Below are 20,697 nucleotides of genomic sequence, written 5' to 3' on the forward strand. Positions count from 1 at the left end.
TATTATGTCATCCTCCCACCTTCGTTTCCCGCCGACCGCCTGCGGCAAACTTCGACGTGGTCGTCATTTAACGCACAAGTCGCGCATCCTCTATCATCCCTCGCATGATCCACGACTTCTTCGACCTATCATCGATTCAATGCGACGCTTGATCTACCTGAAGGTTTTCGAGTGAAATCCGCTGTGTTGCTCTACGCACAATCTTCTCAATACCATGTGGGAGAATAAAGACTGAGCAGCTTCAACATACTTGCTTCTGTGCCACTCTTCGCTGTTACATCTCATCTCTTTTCTCCACAAAGCCCTTGTCTTGCTTGCCACTTTTCAAACGGACGAGACCCCTCGAGTGTTGCCCATCTCTTTCCTCCTTCACTCAGCCATGGCCTACACATCTACGTTCTTAGTGTCAAACATCCACTGCCCATCCTGCGTGTCCTATGTTCAAGATACACTCCGTGGAATCCCTGGAATCCAGTCCATCCAAGTCTCACTCATTGACCAGGTCATCCGTGTCAAGCATGCACAAGATTCGACCCGAGAAGTCATTGTTGGTGAACTAATCAAGGCAGCTTTCGAAGTCCAGCATGTCACAACCATCCGACCTGACGGTGTTCAGTCTCACGACTCCGATGTGTCACCAACCCCCGCAAATGCCCGCCTTTCACGCTCCCGCTGGCTCATGTCTCGTGCCCAGCGCAAGCACATTGAAAACTGCAAGGCATGTCAACGCGAAAAAGGCCACACATCAAGACCAAAACTGTCATGGTCTTCTCTCATGCGACTGCGCCGCCGACAAGCCCTTCCGAGACAGACACCTACCGACGAGGAGGCGGCCGTTTCAGGCGACACACTGGCCGAAGACAAGCTTTCAAACAAAGATGTCGACGGCGCAGGAAAAGAGAGTGCATCTTCGCACTATGTTGCAACCGTATCGATTGGCGGAATGACCTGCGCATCTTGCACAAGTGCAATCACAAAAGGGCTCGACAATTTAGATTTTGTGGATTCGACAAATGTTAATCTGATGACGAACAATGCAAGAGTGGTTTATCAAGGTCCCAAAAGCAACTCGGATAAACTCGTTGAAGCGATTGAAGATTTGGGCTACGAAGCCATCGTTGATGACATTCGTGCATCTGAAGGTGGTGACGAGGATCATAAGGTCACGCTCAGTATTGAGGGGATGACCTGTGGAAGTTGTGTTGGCACGATCACCCGAGGCCTCGAGGAGCTGCCTTTCATCCAAGACGTCAGTATTGACCTTGTCGGGAATCGCGGCCTTGTGACGTTCCGCGGAAAACAGCACCTCGAAGCAATCCTGGAGAAGATTGACGATCTGGGATATGATGCGACTGTCGTCAAATTGGAGAGCACCGCCAAATCAACCCAGGCCCCGCAAGAAGAACGGACGGTGCAACTCAGGATCGACGGCATGTACTGTGAACATTGTCCCGAAAATGTCAGAACCGCTATCCAATCTGCATTGTCAACTGTTAGCGGGTCGATGTATACCATAACTCAACTACCCACTTTGAAAGATCCTATTATTACCATCACCTACCGCCCCTCTCATCAACTCACGGTACGCAGCTTCATCGCCGCCATCGATGCTTCCCATGATGCTTTGAAGGCAAGTGTATATCATCCGCCAACGCTAGAAGAGCGGTCACGACGACTACAGCGGAAAGAGATGAAGCATATTCTATGGCGACTGCTGTTCACGGGCATAGTTGCTATCCCGACTTTCATCATCGGGGTCGTGTACATGAGCTTGGTTCCTGAATCCAATCCAACGAGGCAATGGTGGGAACAACCCATCCTGGCTGGTCAGGCAATGCGGATAGAGTGGGCACTCTTCTTCATGACCACACCGGTCATGTGTTTCGGCACAGATCTCTTCCACGTCCGCGCATACAAGGAGATCAAGGCGATGTGGAGGCCAAACAGCAAAATACCTCTGCTGCGTCGGTTTTACCGCTTTGGCAGCATGAATCTGTTGATTAGTGCTGGTGCTGCGGTGGCGTATTTCTCGTCGTTGGCTGTCCTGATCATGGATGCTACAACTGACTCGACTGATATGAGACATCATCGTGCGTCGGATACCTACTTCGACACCGTCACATTCCTCACTTTCTTCATCCTCATCGGTCGCTTCTTGGAGGCCTACAGCAAGACCAAGACCGGTGACGCTGTAGCGATGCTCAGCAACCTCAGGCCTTCGACTGCGGTTCTTGTCAAAGATGATGGAAATGGCAAAGCGTCTAGCAGCACCGAAACAATCCCCGTCGATCAACTAGAGACAGGCGACCTCGTTCAAATCCCTCACGGCACGTCTCCGCCAACCGACGGCGTCATTGAAAATCAAGGCACATTTCTGTTCGATGAGAGCTCCCTCACAGGAGAATCGAAGCCAGTCACGAAGACTTATGGCGACGAAGTCTTTACAGGATCTGTGAACGTGTCGGATCCTGTGCGGATCAGAGTAACTGGCGTTGGTGGAACATCAATGCTGGACCGGATTGTTGGTGTTGTTCGTGAAGGCCAGGCGAAAAGAGCTCCCATCGAACGCATTGCAGACGTTCTCACCGGGTACTTCGTCCCGGTAATCACTCTCATTGCCATCACAACTTGGGTAATCTGGATGGGTTTGGGCTTATCCGGAACCCTCCCTCAAGCATGGCTCGACGTGAGCCGGGGAGGGTGGCCTTTCTGGTCTCTTGAATTCGCCATCGCCGTCTTCGTGGTCGCCTGTCCATGTGGCATTGGTCTCGCTGCACCTACTGCACTCTTCGTTGGCGGTGGGTTGGCTGCAAAACATGGTATCCTTGTCCAAGGAGGTGGCGAGGCATTTCAGGAGGCCTCGAAACTGGACACTATTGTCTTCGACAAGACCGGTACATTGACTGAGGGTCAAATGCGAGTGACCGACTTCGAATTGATCCAGAGCAGTGAGGGCAGTGATACGACACTTAACGATAGCATCATCATTGCGTCGTCTCGCATGCTGGAGGACTCAAGTACGCATCCGATCGCAAAAGCCATTGCAAGCTACTGCATGGAGAATTCGACAGATGTTTCCATTGAGCAGGAAGAGATCAAAGAGGTGCCCGGGCAAGGAATGACCGGTAGATTTCTGGTCAAAGGCGATTCCTCCACATCGCGCTATGAAATTGCCCTTGGGAACGAGAGACTTCTACAGAGCATTTGCCCAACCGAGGGTCCAGAGTTGGGTACCTCTGCGAATAAGGACGAGGCGGCTGTAACCGTCAAGGGAGAGGATTTCTACCTCAGTCCAATCCTGAGGAGGCACCAATCCCTGGGTCATTCAACGGCCATATTTGCTTTCCGAAAGGTACCAGAAAATGCCGAGAAAGCCAAGTCATTGTCATCGTATCGGGCGTTGGCCGTCTTTGCCATTGCAGACCCGATCCGCTCTGAGGCACCCCAAGTACTCGAATCTATACGCCGCGCAGGACTCGACATTCACATGTGTACGGGAGACAATCAAACTACAGCCTTGGCCATCGCTTCCCAACTTGGAATCCCAGCCAGTAACGTTCGTGCAGGTGTTCTTCCACAAGATAAAGCCAGTTACATCCGCGAGCTGCAGGGGTTGTCCTCGGGCAAACCCTCGGGCCCACACGGCAGCCGCAAGGTCATTGCGTTTGTGGGGGACGGCACGAATGACACCCCTGCGCTCTCAGCCGCTGATGTCTCCATTGCACTCTCTTCCGGCTCTGACGTTGCAATGACCACTTCATCGTTCATCCTGCTCAATTCTGATCTCAAGACTATCCTCTCGCTGGTCAGACTGGCTAAACGTGTGTTCTTACGGGTCAAGTTGAACTTTGCCTGGGCAGCAGTGTACAATCTGTGCTTGGTCCCCGTCGCTGCCGGGGTGTTCTTTCCCATTGGAGCGAACGAGCACCATGCTGGTTGGAGATTGAACCCGGTTTGGGCGAGTATGGCAATGGCGGCGAGTAGTGTCAGCGTTGTGATGAGCAGTCTGGCACTGAGGTTGCCGGAGTTGGAGATCAAGAGGTGGAGGCGGAAGAGGTGATTGAATTGACTGGTCAGGGAGTTGGGATGTGCGCAACAGTGGCGAGGATAGATGTATAGATACGTGTGTGTCTGAATTGGTGGCTACATAGGTAAACTATTCACGGTGAAGACTGCCGTGGAGAATTCCAACAACCATTGAAGATTCATATTGATCTCTTGTACTTTTGACTCCTTCCAATGAAACGAAGCTGCGGGCCTGGATCTGTCATTGCATGACTACTTATCCCTGATGTCTACCTAGTGGCGGTGTTTGCGTATCGCAGGGCCAGATGAAGAGTTGGACTTGTCAAGTTGAATCCCCCGCACGCAGCCTTGTCTCAGCCTTGTCTCAGCCTTGTCCCCATCAACTATCTGCAGCCTTCCCCCTCACTCGCCCAAGATTCCCACAGTCAGCCTTGCTTGCATTGGCCTTTGGCACGCTACCATTGCCGAGGCTCTCCAACAACAACACATCGGTGGGTGGTCGCATCCGTTGCGACCGGGCTACGATCCGTACCCTCCCTGTCTCTTCCTCCGTTGCTTTTTCTTGCCGAATACTCGGCCTGCTCTACCTTCTTAGGTATCTGGTGCAACAGAACTCACTCTCTCTCTCGCTCTCGACTTGTATGTAATTCTCTCTTTGTCAGACCCTCCTTCTTTTGATCTTGGTTTCGATTTGTCCCATGTGAAGAGGTGAAAGAAGCAGAAGCAGAGACAGAGACAGTTGAAAAAACAGAAAGAGGTGATACAACTGCTATACAACTTATACAGGACGCTACGATACAAGAGACAAGACACAAAAGAATACAACTACAGCATAGATTGTCCGATTGGATTGATAGATTGATAGATTGATACACCACGAAGGGGTCAAGGGCCTTTGATTCAAAAACCACAATGCCGTCATCGTCACCGGCATACTACAACGCAGTCGGGCTGCCGCTCGAGTACTGCTCCAAGCAATATCGGGAAGAGATCAAGAGGGCGTCACCGACATCATCATCTTCCTCTTCCTCTTCCTCTTCCAACAACAGCTCCAGCTCCAGCTCCAGTCCAGACCCCAGTCCAACATCAGACAGCACATCCGCACCGACGCCGCTATGGACGCCAGCAGACTCCGAAGCGCCGCCCATGTCTCAGTACCGCCATCACGTCAACGCCAAATTCTCGCAGTCGCTGCGCGACTCGCACGAGCTGCACAGCTGGACGGTGCAGAACCCGCACCAGTTCTGGATCGACCTGTACGAGTACTGCGGGATTGTGCCCCCGTTGCCCAAGCACACGAGACTGGCGTATGACCCGACGGCGCGCCTGCGCGACATCCCGACCTTCTTCCCCGGGCTGCGGCTCAACTACGCCGAGAACGTGCTGGTGCCCAACACAGCCGCGAACCCAAACGCCGTCGCGCTGGTCGGGCTGCGCGAGGGCCGCCTCGACGACCCGGAGGAGGTCACCTGGGCTGAGCTGACGGAGCTGGTGCGCGCGGTGCGGTCGGCCATGGTGCGTCGCGGGATCAAGAAGGGCGACGTGATCGCGGCGCTGATGGCCAACTCGGTGTGGATCGTCGTGCTGTTCCTGGCCAGCGCGTCCATGGGCGCCGTCTTCACCTCCGTGTCGCCGGACCTGGGCGTCTCGGGCTGCGTCAGCCGGTTCGCCCAGGTCGAGCCCAAGTGGCTGTTCGCCGACGTCGACGTGGCGGTGCGCGGGACGCGGCCCTCGATGCTGGGCAAGGTCATGCAAATCCTCCGGGCGCTGCCCGTCGCGAAGCCCCAGCCGCGCCTCGTCTTCGTGCCCACCGGCCACCGGCCACACCGGCAGCGGCACCTGGACTACATCACGCCGCTGGCGGGCGCGATCTCGCTGCACGAGTTCCTCACCAAGGCCCGCGCGGGGGACAAGCTGCGGTACGCGCGCGTGCCCACGGACCACCCGCTGGTGATCGTGTACAGCTCGGGCACGACGGGGGAGCCCAAGTGCATCGTGTCGCCGCACGTGTCGGTGCTGAACTACAAGAAGATCTCGCTGCTGCACAACGGGCTGGGGCCGGGGTCGACCGTGTTCCAGTTTTCGTCGACCAGCTGGATCCTGTGGAACGTCATGAACGGCCACCTGTCCGTGGGGAGCAAGGTCATCTGCTACGACGGCGGCGCGCTGCACCCGGACCCCTCCACGATGCTGCGCATCTGCGCGCGGTTCCGCGCGACCTACTGGGGCACGTCCCCCCGGTACCTGCTCGAGCTGGAGCAGTCGGGCATCCGGCCCGAGGCGTTCGACCTGTCGCGCCTGGCGCTGGTGACCACGACGGGCGCGACGCTCACGGGCGCGCAGTTCCGCTGGTTCTACCGCGCGTTCCCACGCCGCGTCCACCTGTCCAGCGTCGCCGGCGGCACCGACATCGCCTCCTCGTGGATCGCCACCAACCCGGCGGGGCCCGTGTACGCCAACGAGATGCAGATGTGGGCGCTGGGCCACGACTGCGACATCCTCGACGGCGAGACGGGCCGCTCGTGCGCCGCCGAGGGCCGCCCCGGCGAGCTGGTCTGCCGCAAGCCCTTCCCCAGCATGCCGTGCCGGTTCTGGGGCGACACGCCGGACCACCGGAAATACCGCGAGGCCTACTTTGAGAAGTTCCCCGTCGTCGGCGGGAGCAGCGGCGAAGAAGAATACCTCGACGTCTGGGCCCAGCACGACTTCATCGTCATGAACCCGCTCACCCGGGGCCTCCAGATCCTCGGCCGCAGCGACGGCGTGCTGAACCCGAGCGGGATCCGCTTCGGCAGCTCCGAGGTGTACAACATCGTCGAGGGGCCCCAGTTCAACGCGCTGATCTCGGACACGCTGTGCGTGGGCCGCCGCCGCGCCCACGACCAGGACGAGACCGTCTTCCTCTTCGTCATCATGGCGCCCGGCCACGACGCCGACTTCACCCCCGAGCTGGTCGAGAGGCTCCGCGCCGCCGTCCGCGACGGCCTCTCGCCCCGCCACGTGCCCAAGTTCATCGAGCGGGTTCGCGAGATCCCCTACACGGTCAACGGCAAGAAGGTCGAGGTCGCCGTCAAGCGCGTCATCTCCGGCCAGGCCGTCAAGGTGAGCTCCACGGTCAGGAACCCCGCTTGTCTGGCCGAGTACGAGCGCTTCAGAGACCTGGAGAGGGAGCCGTCCCGGAGGGGCCCCAACGCTCGGGTGAATAAGTTGTGAGGGAGCCGTGGCTGGGTCTCTTCCTCTTAGAGTGATATCCATGCTGGTTCGATTGCTTGTCGAGATGGCGATGCCGGGGTAACAAGTCAGCAATGAGGTTCTGTAGAGCTAGAAAGACAGACTCTTCGAAGAACAGGGTTGGGCCACTCCCAAGCCGGAGCCAATAGACATAGACAGACAAGACCGGGCAGCATCGTTATAGGTGGGTTGAAGAATACTGTGCTCTTGGGTATATAGAAACTGAGGTCATAAAATCTTCGGCACGCACTCAACATCATCTGTTGCCTAACCCCCTCGAACTCCTCCTCCTGACTACCCCCAGTCCAGCATGCTCGCTCTCCATGCTGGTTCCGATCCCGGAATCGCCTTCAACCCGTCTCCCACGAATCTCTTCTTCGTCAAAATCTCCCTCGTCTTCATCATCCGCAGCTTCGCCTGGCCCCATAGGCCTTCTCAGACGATCTTCTTCCGCTTCGACGTGTACTCTCGCTTCAGCCTCGGAGCCGGGACGTCCGGAGTACGACAAGGGCGGCCGGCCTCTCCCCGTAGGAAATTGAGTCGGCGTGTCCGAGATGTTGGAGAGAGACAGGCCACCTCCCACCCCATGTGGGCCGGACGACTCGGCCTCGTCTTCCGTCTTGATTTTGGTGGCGGCGCCGGAGGACGACTCGTGTTCGGTCTTGATCGGCGTGCCCGTCGCCGGCACCCCCTCCCTCCCTTCCATTTTGATCCTCTTCTGGCCCTCACCGCCGCCGGAGAGCATGTGCGAAATCACAGCCCACCCCAGCGCCATGCTGGTGACGCTCACGCCATAAAACAAGGCCGTGAAGAGCACAAAGGCCGTGGCGCGGTAATTGTAGATCCAGTACCTCATGCCCTGAAACTTTGCCCTGAACGCCAACTTGACGTCGTACACCTGTAAAACACTGCTGGCTTGCAACTCGAGCCTGGCGTGGGTAGGCACGTTTCTCGCGCCCCTCGGAAACACCAGCATCTCGAACATGGGCACGACCAGGCGGGAACGGTCCAGGTCGCGCAGGTTGAGCAAGTGCCACGGCAAATGGAGCACGGTGTGGCTGAGCGACAGGATCGGGGACGCGTAGGGCAGAATGGCCGGCCGTCGGGAGTGATAGAGCACGTTCTCCACGGTGATGTTGCCCAGCCACGACGACACCGCGTCAGGCACGCTCTTGGAGCCCAACAAGGACAGATCCAGCATGAAGTTCCCGGCCTGCAGGTTGGTCGGGGTGCGAGGCATGTCCAAGATCAATTCCACATTGTACGCCTGTTGCGAGACCAGCGCGTTTGTGTCCAGTTCCGCCGTCGCGTGCGGAGGGAAGTCTGTGCCATATTGCAGGTAGAGGACGCGTTCAAGGCTAATCTGTGGTATGTAGTTATAGTAGAAGAAGGCGTAGGCGGTAGAAGAGAGGGCGAGGAGTACGGTCGAGGTGCCTAGGAAGAGGATGGTCGAGAGGTACGCCTTGACGGCAGCGCGAGAGGTCAAGATTCGCATGGGAGTAAGACTGAGTGACTGCACACAATGAGACAAATCCAGGGCACGCCAGGGACGGGGACGACATACCAGCACTCGTTGGATGAGTGTCTCATTACCGTCCTCATTGTCGTCGTAGGCTGGGTCTGCCATGTTGAGGGCATGCCTAGCACGACTTACCCTGAAGAGGGATATTGCTTCATGTGGCCATTTTCATCATGCCACTTCAGATGATCTTCAAAGACATGTATGTGTGTCCAAGCCACAAGTCACGTTGAGGCATGTCGCATTGGAAAGAAGCAAGCTCGTTGACATTCACCACAGTGCGCAGTCGAGACGCGTCGGGATCTCGAGATAAAATGACGTCGACTTTCGACACGCAGCCGTACGCGAGCAAAAACTCCTCGATCAACCGTTCACCGCAATACATTCAGCTGCAAAGAATTCCCGGCAGATTACAAGGAAACAATTAATTACCATGACAAGCCCTATCTGAGCTATTCCACCATATTCCTTCAGTGCCTGGGGGGTATTTCATAACAAGGCACGATATCAATCGTGCGTAAGGACCGTGATTGCTTTTACCTCAAGCCTTTTCCATTCCTGTTCCTTTTCCATTATCCCTTGATGCTATCCTTTGACCGTCCATAACACCCAAACAGGTCGCTGGATGCAGAATCCCTTAGCTCAATATCTGACCAATCTTCGCCACAACGGCATCTCCTTGACCTGCTCCTCGCTCCAGACGAGCTTGTTCTTCTCGTCCAACTCGGCTCGTTCATCGGTGCTCTGGATATCTGCTTCCCTGTTCTCGGCAACCATCAACCCACTGACGCCCGATTTGTCCTTAGCTAGCCAGATGACGGGACTCGGGTCCGTGATTGCAGGGTTCAGATACGCATGTTCATATTCTTCCGACGTGTATCCTGGAATCCACGATTCGGAATCCGCCGAGTCGGGAATGATCTTCTTGTTTGATTCGTAGAATTTGAGTGCCATCGGTTCAATGCGCCGGCTCAAGAAGTTGAATGGTGGAGATTTCGACTGAGCATGAGATCCCGGGGCGTCACCAACACTCTCCTCTTTGGAGAAGCCGGTCTCTTTAGGAACGGAATCCCCACGGACCGACGAGCCAGGTTCGATGTCTCCGTGCTTGAGTTGTTGCTCATCGAGCAACTGCTCCATGATCGTCGTGCTATACTTGTTGCTGTTCAGCAGCTCCAGCGGCATATGTTGCTCCATTGGAGCTATCGCACGGTCGAACAAGACCTGGAAGATGATTACAACCACCAAAAACACCACCATGATCGCCAGTGGACCCGCGCTGCTGGCACTGTTGCTGCAGCCAATGGCAAAAAGGCCAATGAGACAGATAGCGGCGAGATACACTCCGGTCATGAGCTGTTTCAAACCTCGAGAATATGCCTCGCCCTTCATGTCGACCTTGTTACCCAGGACAAAGAGCCAGTTGTACCTGAACATCAGATAGAGAAGGCAGAATCCAATCGTGGCGAATCCCAGGATCAGGGGTGCAATGCAGGCATATGATATGGCAATGACACCCAAGAGGACAAATTTAGGATAGGTTGAGCCCCAACCCATCCCAGCAATGTTGGTGAATCGATTGTATCGCTTTCGCGGCGTCTTGTCCAACAATTTGCCAACCACAGTGTACATTAGCAAGGGCACAATGTTCAACAACTGTAGAGCTGCCTGCGATAGGCCGATGAGAATGAAGTAGCTGATGTAGAAGTTGGATGCCTTGGGTAGGTTCCTCGCGAGCAAAGTCGGTGCAGAACCTGGATCCTGGATGATCTGCGTCGTCACGGCGCTAGCACCTGATTCCACCGTCAGCATGATCCTGGTTCAGGCGAGATAGGACTTACTGGAAGTGAATGTCGTGATCAAGAAGACTTGCACCACCTGAAAGATAAAGTACCAAGACTGCACCTTGAGCTCAATCGCCGACAATGTAGGCTCACCGGCAAACTTTGCCAGGAGCCCACAAAATATGGGGACAAGAGCCATCAAAACCGCCAGAAGCACTACAGGCAGCAAACCCGTGACAACGCCCAAGATGACCTTGGGGATATGATTGATGAAACTCAGGAAGTGCACCTTGTTGGTGAGGTAGTTGATGTTGGACAAGGAACCCACGAAAGCCACGGGGATTGCCCAAAAGATGACCATGACCCAGATAACGATGGTTGCGATCAACATCTTGGCCTTTCTGGAGGTGTAGCTGACACCCAAGTTCTTCCAGACCACTTCGTTGGGTTGGACACCAATGTATCGCGGGGAGAATTTCGTTCGGGATTCCCGTGCGACCGATTGGTAGGCGTTGTGAGCAGCGGTCTGATTCTCAAATTCGATGAATGCGGCAGGAACTTTGGTGTGCTTGAGGTCAAGGTGCTCATTCTGCTGCTCGGGGAGGTAGCGATTCAGTTCCTCGAGTTTCCCACGCGACCAGTTGATGGTATCCACCTTCTTCCAGAGCTGGGGCTTCAATCTATGTGTAGGGCGCTTCTTCTGATTGATCCAGCGTTTCGGCTCCAAGCCGGTGGTTTCGGGGGATTCTGGGGTCTTGTTCTTCTTTTCACTCTTCAGGCGACTGGCGTTGGCCTGCTTGATCAACTTCATCTCTGCACCCTCCAATTTCAAGGCTGTCTTCCGCCGCTCTTTCACATCGTCTTCGAGCTTCTTGCAATCTGTTTGAAGCCAGATTCTGCGAACGCTGGGGCCGAACATCTGGCGCAAGGCCTTCTCCTCCATGTAGTCGTGGGGGAGTCCCATGACCAAGATGGTCCGTGAGGAAAGGCGTTGAGCATGCGCAGCAGAGAGAAAGTAGGCGCGGCGCAGCCCAACAAAATTGAGCCTCTCCCGTGCGATCAAGAGGGTGATGAATCCGAGGTATATCCACGCAATGATGGCATGGGCGTAATATCGGTTGGGATTGAGCACGTTGCTCATGCTCAGAATGTCGAGTTGTTGTTGACCACCATGTCCGGTAGCATTGACAGGAAACAACACTGGCCAAGTGATGCAGCAACCCACCAAACTCATAACAATGAGGGCCTTGAGGAGGCGGAGCCACAGATAGCCGTCTAGAGAATTGTGACCCAAAACGTAGGCATCGGGCATGGAAGTGTAATTGCGCAGGAGGCCAAAGAAGCCCGTATCAGAGCGAGGGGTGGTCCATCCCTTCTCCAAGAGTTTGTCATCTGTTCTTGGTCGATAGACACGACTATAGCGAGTGCGGACGATAAGAAATGCGGTGAACGCTACGACCGCAATGACCAAGGTAGGGACGAGGGTGGAGATGATGCTCGACAGCGAGTTGGAGCCTTGATTTCGGTTGGCTCCCTGGGACTGTACGTCGAATGTCAGAAGGACTGCAGGCCAGGATTGAAGTTTTGGCAGGACTGGGAACATACCTGTCGAGGATACAAGACGTGGGTGATTGTTCCCCCGTCCATGGCTGTCGAGTACCTAGGAACTTGGTTGTTGTTGTCGGGTAAAGTGGAATGCCAGCCTCGCCAGCCGGGGCGAGGACGAGGGCAGGGACAAGGTGGTATTTGATTTAAGCGAACAAGATGAGATCTCGCTTGTGGGAGAGAAGCGAAAGATGGGGTTGGGGAATAAGCGAGAAAGAAAAGGAGTCAGAGTGCAAGGAAATTCGCTTGTGAGGAAGATGGCCGGAGGAAGGATGTTTTATTATTATAGACATGGAGTGACGCGTGGGAGTGCGCAGTCGCAAGTTGCTCTGTGGGTGGGTGAAGCTGCCAGCGACATTAGCTCACAGATGACGAATTCTGTTCAATTGGGTGCTTGGGTAGATGGGCCCCGAGACGGGAGCCAGCAGCCAGGCAGGGGGCACGCATTGGGGGGGGGAGGGGGGCACATCTAGGGGCATCTGGGTGTCTGGTTTGGAGATCTGACCTCTGGCCCGCCAATTGCCCAGTTTGAACCACCGCAGCTGAGCTTGGAACAATAAACATCGGGACACAAGCCAGCTGAAGCCCAGTATCGGACAAATGATGTCAGCCACTTAAAGCCTCCCCCCGGATGATTGGCACTAGTGGCCCACAAGACGTCAACTAGTGTCCGCGCTAAGTCAATTTGGGGACTAGTCTTTCTGAGGATCGCATGATGTCACTCCCCCCCTGTCGATTCACTTTTTCCTCATCACCACCACCACCTCCTCCACTCGCGATCGCCTCTCACGATCATCACCAACCTGATCACCAAGCCTCTGGTGGCACCAGTCACCAGCCAAAGGAACCATCAAGCCATCTCTCCATCTATCCGTCCGCCACCACCACCACCACCAGCTCCACCTCCTCCATTCTTCCGTCTGCCCAGCGTCGAACCACCTCGTGTTACCCTCATCTCCCTTGCAAGCATGGAATAGTCAATACGCAAGAAAACACGTTACTCAAGAGACCAAGGTCAAGGAAAGAAGGGGAAAGCAAAAACCACTCAGAACCTGTCCGACTCTAACGTTCATTCCAAAGCTTGTCTCCTATGATACACAAAAATGTTGGTTCGGGTCGCCACAGCTGCTCTTTCAACCAAGCAGTAAATCCCCATGGCCAGCTCGGGTCAACAACACAGCCTCGTTCTGCATTCTGCATTCTGCACATGGTCCCCTACCCTGCCTTGTCAACTTGATCCTCCTCCTCCTCCTCCCAGCTCACACTCCCTCTTTCCTGCCCAACTAGTCGAGCATTACAAAATAAGAGTCTTGCTTTTTGATCCCTTTCCAGACGCAGTGCTTTCCAGTCGTCAGAACTCCGGTCGTCCCTTCATGCTATGATTATGCCCCGTTTCGCCTTGTCGACCCCTTTTCTTCCATTACCTATAGAGGCCAAGAGTCCATCCAGTGCACTCACACCCGTCCCATGCCCCCTCACCGCTCCGTCATATGCATGATGTAGCAGAGGCGACAATCCGCCATGCCTTTTTTTGGCATCACTCCAACAAAATCGAGAGGTCAAGTGTACAAAGAAGAGGAATTGTTCAAACCCACGGTCGAGCTCCACCACTCAGCTACCATCATCATCATCTGTATTTCTTTCCACCCCCCCCCCCCCCCCAACATAATATGCACAATCCGGATCAATGTACCCCCACAGAGGAATCGCCCCCTTGCCTGGGGCTAGTGGGCCGTCCGCATGGCCTGTTGCAGGCGTTGTTGTGTGGCGCTGTCTGGGGCCAGGTTCTCCCAGAAGCCGTAGCTGTTATTTTGCTGCAGTTCGAGAAACAGGATAGTCATCCCCCAGACGTGGGGCCGCGCAACCGTGAGTCGCTCGTATACTACCCGCGATATTTGTTCCCTGATTTCGCGCCGTTGCTCGTCGCCGTTCCCTGTCCCCCAGAGGTGGAGCATCACCTTGCAGAAAAAGTCAGTGTGGGTGCTGGGGTAGCGAATCTGGTCTGCAATTGCATTGAGGAATTGGTAGCGGCCCTCATAACCTAGGCTGATGGCCAGCTTGGTGAGAAATGTCACAGGTGCCGAACTAGAGTCGAATCTTCCCGGAGAATTGCTCAGTGCGTCATAACCGACGAATGGCACGAGAGCGTTCATGATTTCCACGCTTTTGGCTGGAGCCATAGCAGTGGACTCCTTCTGCCCCTCCATGAGGGCGGCCTTGATTTGCTTCAACACGCCATCCATCTCGCCCGATTTTTGGATCGCTCCCAGGACATCATCTCTGAGCTCCGCCAGTTGGAGGGGAGTGTCAAAGTCTCGTGCCAGAATCGGATGTCTCTTCATCTCCTCAAGTCGTTCAATCTTCAACCCGGGCGTCATGGGGTCCGGGAGATCGTGATACGCCGACGGCTTGGCTGTGAGTATCAGATTCCTCAGCTGCGGGATCCCGTACGCTATTCGCGAGCAAAAGTATGAGTGATTTTCACAAAGGAACTCGGGATAGTCGTGGAGCAGAATGAGAATGTTCCTCAGTGTGCCTTTGTACAGGTCAAGATTCAAAAGGTCGAAACCAGGCGTCTGTGACAGCTCCGAGATGTAAAGGAGCAGCAACCCAATCAGCTCGCGGTAAGTGTCCCATCCCGCATGATTGTTTGGCTTCAGCATGCCAGCGACGAAGACCCGATGCACAATCAGACTGTACCATCCGTATGTAAACCCGGGAAACCATGATGGCTGCAGAGATTTGAAGCACTTGGCAAAGGCAAACATCAGATCGTTATGGTCGGCAGTCGTGTCCAATCGAGCTGCCGAGTACTCGTAGAGCATATTGGAAAACAGTCTGGTGAAGAGTCTCTGATGGAAGGCCACTCCGCGCATGATTTGGTGGTGATTCAATATCAGCACGAGCATCGTCAAAATAGTCTCAAGGTAGGGTGCCTTGCTGAGCCGGACTGCACCATTGGTGTCTCCCTGAAATTTGACCAGCATGATCACTAGTCGACCAAGCGCATCTGCGTGCGAGAAAGCGACGTCAACGCTGCCTCTGGGGCTCTGGGCTTCTCGGTCGTAGCATTCGATGCACGAGTCGATGCACAGTCGCAAAAATTCAGCAAGATCCTCCGTGCTGTTGATCGTCTGCTCCTTGTGGAGCTCTTTCAGAAATGCTGCGCAGGTGCTTTCATTTGGACCAATGCTTTCGAAGATACCGACCCATTCGTCGAACACGTAGCGCATTTGATCCTGCTTCGCTTTGGCTTTGTCTGTGATCTCGACACTGACAAATTCGGGCATGCCGTGAGCCTTCAACTTTGCGTTGATTTCTGGAACAACTGGAAGATCCGATTTCTCCTTGACCCAAGCGGCCATCGCAACGAGGCTATGTGCAAAGTCCGCTCGCAGCGCCGTGGGTTCATCGGTGAAGAGGGTCTGATCCATGATCTCAGCGAGGACATGCAACCCATGGACGTTTTGACTCATGATGACTGAAGCAATCGCAACATCGACCCGAGCGAATTCCATTAAGCCTGCCGTGATCAGCGCCACCACAACGTTAGAGCTAGCCAGTAGCAAATCTTCATTGGCTGTCATCCACCTGAGAACATCCCGCACAATGAGGTCGGAAAGCTGACATAGTTTGGAAAGCAAGAAAGCTAAGACCTCGGCCTCGAGCGGTCCTTCTGGCGGCTTCGTGACAAAAATGTGGCAAATCTTCTCTGCGATCTGCCGGGCCAGAAGGTCAGCTGCTGGGCGCGTAGACGAGGTGAGCACAATCAGGATTTGGCGAAAATCCTGGAAGATTGAGCTGTTCTTCTCTAGATCTTTCAGACGTGTCGCTTCAGACGCCCTAGCTGCCTTTTGTATGTCTTCGATGAGCATGGTGATTCTATCATGAGGCGGTAGTGTCTCGGGGAAGCCGTTGACCCGTGGCTGCATTGCAGATAGCATTCGACTTTCTTGCTGGACCAATGGACTCTGGTGAGGAATTGCAGGCTGATCAGCAGGTGTGGACAAGTTTGGCATCGTAAGAGTATCTTGCAATACATCGGGGATTTGACGCCCAGTAGTGTCGGCGGAGGCATTGGGAATATGGCCGGCGTTCATTCCATGCACTCTACGGTCGAACTCTTCGTAGACAGCCCGTTGTGCCTCATTGAGACCGCCGACGTTTTGCTTGTAGGGCTCAGGGATCCACGCTGCCCACCGATTGATTCCTTGGGGAATGAAATCCCGGTTTCCTCCTTCAGCAAGGAACCGGCGGCGTTCTTCCAAATCAGCTTCAATGACCTGGTCGATTTCTGAAACAGCGCGCTGCTCGGCTGCCTGTTCGACAAAGGAACAAGCAGTGTCCAAATTGTCATTGACGCACATCAGGATGGCTCCTTCAGGCAAAAGATGCTCTGGCAAATCGTCCTGTGCAGGACGGCGAATATAATTAGAGATGCTCATCCGAAGCGGCTCTTTGCACGTGACGAGAGCCAGACTGCCAGCAAGTGACTTGACCATTTGCCTAGCGGCTGTGCGGTACTTTTCTGGATCCGGCTCAAGCGCGTAGTCCTTTGAGACAAGCTGGGCCGTAGAGATAGATGCTATTGTGATCGATCGTTCGACAACAGGTGCGATAATTTCCTGGATGGCTTGGTCGAAAGCGCGGTAGATGATGCTCTTCACCATTGCTTGATCTGCGGGGGAGCCAGATGTGGGAGGATACTTGAGCACGTCCTCTAGATTTGGAAGAGTGGCCATGATCTCGGGGGCGGAAAGACGTTCGCGGACAGCCCGGTTTATGGCGCCATTCAAAGACATGTCGTCAAAGGTTTCCAGGCCGTCCGGGAGTGCAGGTATGTTTGCCACATCATCTTCTGTCTGCGGCCGGTCTCGAATGACCGTAGCAGGTTCGAGCTTCTTGAAGTCGAGCTTAAGATCTTTGCAAAGCACCTCGATCTCGAACTTCAGGTTCAATTTGAGCTCCGCAAAATGGTACAGTTCCAAGAGGACTCCCACTATTTCCATCAACCAGGGATTTGGTGGCAGAAAGACCATCGAGTTGGCGCTCTGAGCCAGGACTTTGCACGTGAATGGTATTACCAGAATCAGCCTCTGAGTCTCGTACCCTTCCACGAGGAGATCGACGAAATAGATGTTTCGGTGCTTAATGGGTTTATCCTGCGCGAGAGTGAGAGATCCGAGCCAACCTCCAAGATTCTTTAAGTGACTCCTTTCCATCGCAGAATTGATTGTTGAGTCGGCGCTCATGACCTTGACGATGCTGACATAGGTCTCCCGTATAACCTCTGACATGAGCAAATTGTCATCGAGCATATTGACAAACTGGAAGTACATCTCCTGGTTATTCGGCTCTAACCTGGCACGTTGTTCCACTAGGTACGATGCGAACCACTGATAGTGTTCAGGGGTGAAGGACTCTTTCAGGTCGACCAACTTGCTGGCCATATTGTCTTTGGAGAGGTTGTTAATGACAAACAAGATTTTCTCTTGGATTTTCTGATCTGGGTCTCGAAAATGGGCGGAAGATGGAGGAGGATCAGCACGCAAAGCTCGAAAGCCACGGCCTGCGTCCAGCGTAACAAAGTCGTCCCCATTCGTGGTGTGTGCACCTGATACGCCATTTGCACCGAGACCATTTCCAGCGGCTTGCTGTGCACGAAGTCCTTCTTCAGCTCGTTGCAAGATTTCTGGATGTTGAAGCGAAGGCTCCTGCAGCAGCAGACTGCAAAGTCCAGGCCATTCAGAGAGCTGATCGCTGATCTGGAGTAATGCTTCGATGCCAAAGCGGTGCATTAGGCTATCAGGTTCGTGATCGCGGACAGCTCGGAGTATGAGAGCAAGGCCAAAGTCTCGAGGGATCGAGGGGAGCAATTTGTACTTGATGATGCTGCCAAACAGAAGGGCCGTCTTCTCGAGCGCATCTTCCGGATACTCGTTGTAGCAAACGTACTCGTCAAATAATCCGTGGACGATGCAGCAGAAGAGATCCTGTTGATCTGGATCTCGAGAAGTCTTGAACTTTCGCATTTCGTTTACCATGTCACGGATTGACAACTCCGATCGATACATGCGGCCAAACAGTTCCGACATTTGCTTGTCAATGACCTCGGAAAGTTTGTTGCCTTTCTCTTCACTGCTTTTCTCCAATATGTCGTCGAATCCGGCCCCATAATTCATTAACCGCGGATAAGTCTGCAAGCATGTAGTCTGCGCTGCCTCAACCAGCTCGCGATTGTCCAGATGGTCTTCAAGCTTCTCCAGGAGCGTATGTACACTTCGAAGCGTGAGCGGAATGGACTGTGGAGTGGTTTCGCCGCGCTGGACGCGGAATTCGTCATCTGCCTTGATCCGGAGGTATTTGCAAAGAATCATGCCCAAGTTTGTCTGCCCGTCAGCGGCTTCAGAGAGATAACGATCCAGATCAAAGGCTGAATCGATCTTGTCCCGCATGCAGGCTATGTCAAGTGCTAGAGGATTTGACCAATGTTTGAGGAATTCTTCAGTCCACCCGAATTCTTGAGCGCGTTCATATATAACTTCTGTTTGTCGAGGATCAAGCGAAAAGACAATGTGGCAGAGTTCGAATAGGTACTGAGGATACTGAGACGCGAGTGTTTCCAGCACAGGCCGATAGTCGGGCCGTTGCTTCTCGAGGAACAAGCTGAAGCACTCGGCAATGAATTTTTCCTGGTCTGGCACCCACGATTTTGCGTTCGTCCTAGCCAGGAATAGGAGGAAGATAGCCGGATGATTGTGGTATACATCCTGCAATATGTCAAGTCGATCTTCTCCATCCGTCCCCGTACCAGGTCCTAAAACGACTTCAAAAATAGCCTGGCAAGCATCGGCGGATCCATATGGGCCATCGAGCTCAGGACTAATCAATCTGGTCATTTCGGGAGAGAGATTGTTCAGGTCTTCTGCGGGCAAAGTCTCGCGAAGACGGGGTATTGTTGGTTGGATGTCTGTGGATGGGGAAGTGAGAAATCCGCCGAGGAAGGAAATTTGTGTGTCTGGATTCTGCCATCTCCCTCCCCAGAGTTTTTGGACGTCAAATTGGGGATCTTCCTGCGCGACATGCAGCAAGGATCTGTATAATCTTGGAAAATCGTTCCTCCGCACTCGAAGACCTGGAATATCAAAGCCTTGGATGACCAGGTTCCAGTCCAGCTGTTTTGCCCGGACAGCCTCCACTAAATTTGACATGTCATATTGTTGGTTGATGGAGAAGACCAGGAATAGGAGTGCGTTGGCCACTTCTGCCTCTGTGACACTGCTTGCCGGTAACGACGCGAGAAAATCTCGCGCGGCTTGTTCTGACGCGACCACCTTAGGACCATGCCGTTGCAGACCGCGGGCGATATCTCGAGATTCAGCTGAAAGGCGTAGGAGCTGGTAGGCCCCATAGAATTGTTCAGGTTTAGTCCCAGTGTATCGGCTAATTACTGCACGCCAGAGATCATCCTTCTGCTGCTGGGTGCTCATTGCGGCGGCTAGGGCAAAATATTCGATCACAGAGCAGATGTTCTCGACAGCAAACGTCTGTGCAGGCCCACCACGCCTATCTGTCAAAGAGCGCAGGGAGCTGTGAGCAAATTCGGCGAGGAAATTTTCCGCTTTTGTCCTCAGATCGACTCGAGCGCATTTTGTGAAGGCAATGGCGAGAATGACTTGAGGAAGGGTATCAGCGAAGAAGTGTTGGATGAAGGTAACAAGGTCAAAGTCGCGGAACGAATCTTCCTTGGAGGTGTCAATGGCCTCGGCAATCTTGGATGGCTGTTCTGGATCCGAGGCGACCTTGTCCAACTCTTCACGCAGTAACTTGTAGCTTCCCTGATCGAAGTCTTTCGCACCCTGAAAGATGGCGGCGGTGTTTAGGGTGATGGTTCGCCTGAAGAACTGGGCGAAGACCTCCATGCCGTTGGAATCGAGCAGTCGCTGTATCTTCTCCCTCTTGGAGTCCCACTTTGCCTTTCCCTCTCTTTCACTGATGGTATCAAGCAGCAGGAGAATCTGAGTCGCGGATATCTTCGAAAGCGAGGAGGGGCCGGACGCGGCAGGACTGAGGATCATGGGAAGCATTCATGACCTTGGAAAAGGGCGGTGCTGGTGAGAAGGGTTTGCGGGGAGGTCAGACACGTTGTGCAATGGGCGTAGGCAAGGTGTGAGAGAGGAGTAAAAGGCAAATCTAAAAGTACCCAGGTAGTAAGAGGTGACGGGTACAAGGTGTGAATGAGAGAAGGAATAAAGTTGATGAAGGGTGAAGATGCAGGAACAATCGGGGGGAGGAGAGGAGTGAGTTTGGGTGTTGGTGTTGGCCTCTTTGCATGGACACTATGGAGTTGGAGTCCAGCCGCCAGTCATTTGCAGGCGTCCCACTCTGTTTGGGCATGAAGCCTTGGCACGCTTTGTCACGTGCCACTTCCTCGAGGATAGGACAGCATCGGGATCTACCAGGAGGCGAGATGAACAAAGAAAAGTAAGGCATCACTGGCAGACCCGCCGAGTTAGGGAGCACCTTGATCTG

At 54.2% G+C, this 20,697-nt stretch overlaps 5 protein-coding genes across 5 annotated transcripts; 2 read left to right on the plus strand and 3 right to left on the minus strand.

The window, feature by feature from the left end:
- The first annotated feature begins 110 nt into the window (after window positions 1-110).
- On the plus strand, window positions 111-4,210 carry PV07_11539 (uncharacterized protein). The gene has a single exon (XM_016398985.1). The coding sequence runs from the start codon at window positions 380-382 to the stop codon at window positions 4,058-4,060; it is 3,681 nt and encodes a 1,226-aa protein (XP_016243547.1). The 5' UTR covers window positions 111-379; the 3' UTR covers window positions 4,061-4,210.
- Window positions 4,211-4,938: 728 nt separating this feature from the next.
- On the plus strand, window positions 4,939-7,331 carry PV07_11540 (acetoacetate-CoA ligase; the record flags this gene model as incomplete). Its single annotated transcript, XM_016398986.1, has 1 exon — window positions 4,939-7,331. The coding sequence occupies one exon, from the start codon at window positions 4,939-4,941 to the stop codon at window positions 7,237-7,239; it is 2,301 nt and encodes a 766-aa protein (XP_016243548.1). The 3' UTR covers window positions 7,240-7,331.
- A 91-nt stretch (window positions 7,332-7,422) lies between these two features.
- PV07_11541 (uncharacterized protein) lies at window positions 7,423-9,011 on the minus strand. The gene is made up of 2 exons (XM_016398987.1): window positions 8,822-9,011; window positions 7,423-8,770 (listed from the first exon to the last, which is right to left on the minus strand). The coding sequence occupies exons 1-2, from the start codon at window positions 8,882-8,884 to the stop codon at window positions 7,514-7,516; spliced, it is 1,320 nt and encodes a 439-aa protein (XP_016243549.1). The 5' UTR covers window positions 8,885-9,011; the 3' UTR covers window positions 7,423-7,513.
- A 129-nt stretch (window positions 9,012-9,140) lies between these two features.
- On the minus strand, window positions 9,141-12,535 carry PV07_11542 (uncharacterized protein). Its single transcript, XM_016398988.1, has 3 exons — window positions 12,166-12,535; window positions 10,618-12,100; window positions 9,141-10,569 (listed from the first exon to the last, which is right to left on the minus strand). The coding sequence occupies exons 1-3, from the start codon at window positions 12,205-12,207 to the stop codon at window positions 9,419-9,421; spliced, it is 2,676 nt and encodes an 891-aa protein (XP_016243550.1). The 5' UTR covers window positions 12,208-12,535; the 3' UTR covers window positions 9,141-9,418.
- Window positions 12,536-13,842: 1,307 nt separating this feature from the next.
- On the minus strand, window positions 13,843-20,476 carry PV07_11543 (uncharacterized protein). Its single transcript, XM_016398989.1, has one exon. It carries the CDS (start codon window positions 20,250-20,252, stop codon window positions 13,890-13,892), a length of 6,363 nt encoding a protein of 2,120 aa, XP_016243551.1. The 5' UTR covers window positions 20,253-20,476; the 3' UTR covers window positions 13,843-13,889.
- Between the last annotated feature and the right edge of the window lie 221 nt (window positions 20,477-20,697).

This window comes from Cladophialophora immunda (genome assembly GCF_000835495.1).
Source record: "Cladophialophora immunda strain CBS 83496 unplaced genomic scaffold supercont1.7, whole genome shotgun sequence".
NCBI lineage: Eukaryota > Fungi > Ascomycota > Eurotiomycetes > Chaetothyriales > Herpotrichiellaceae > Cladophialophora > Cladophialophora immunda.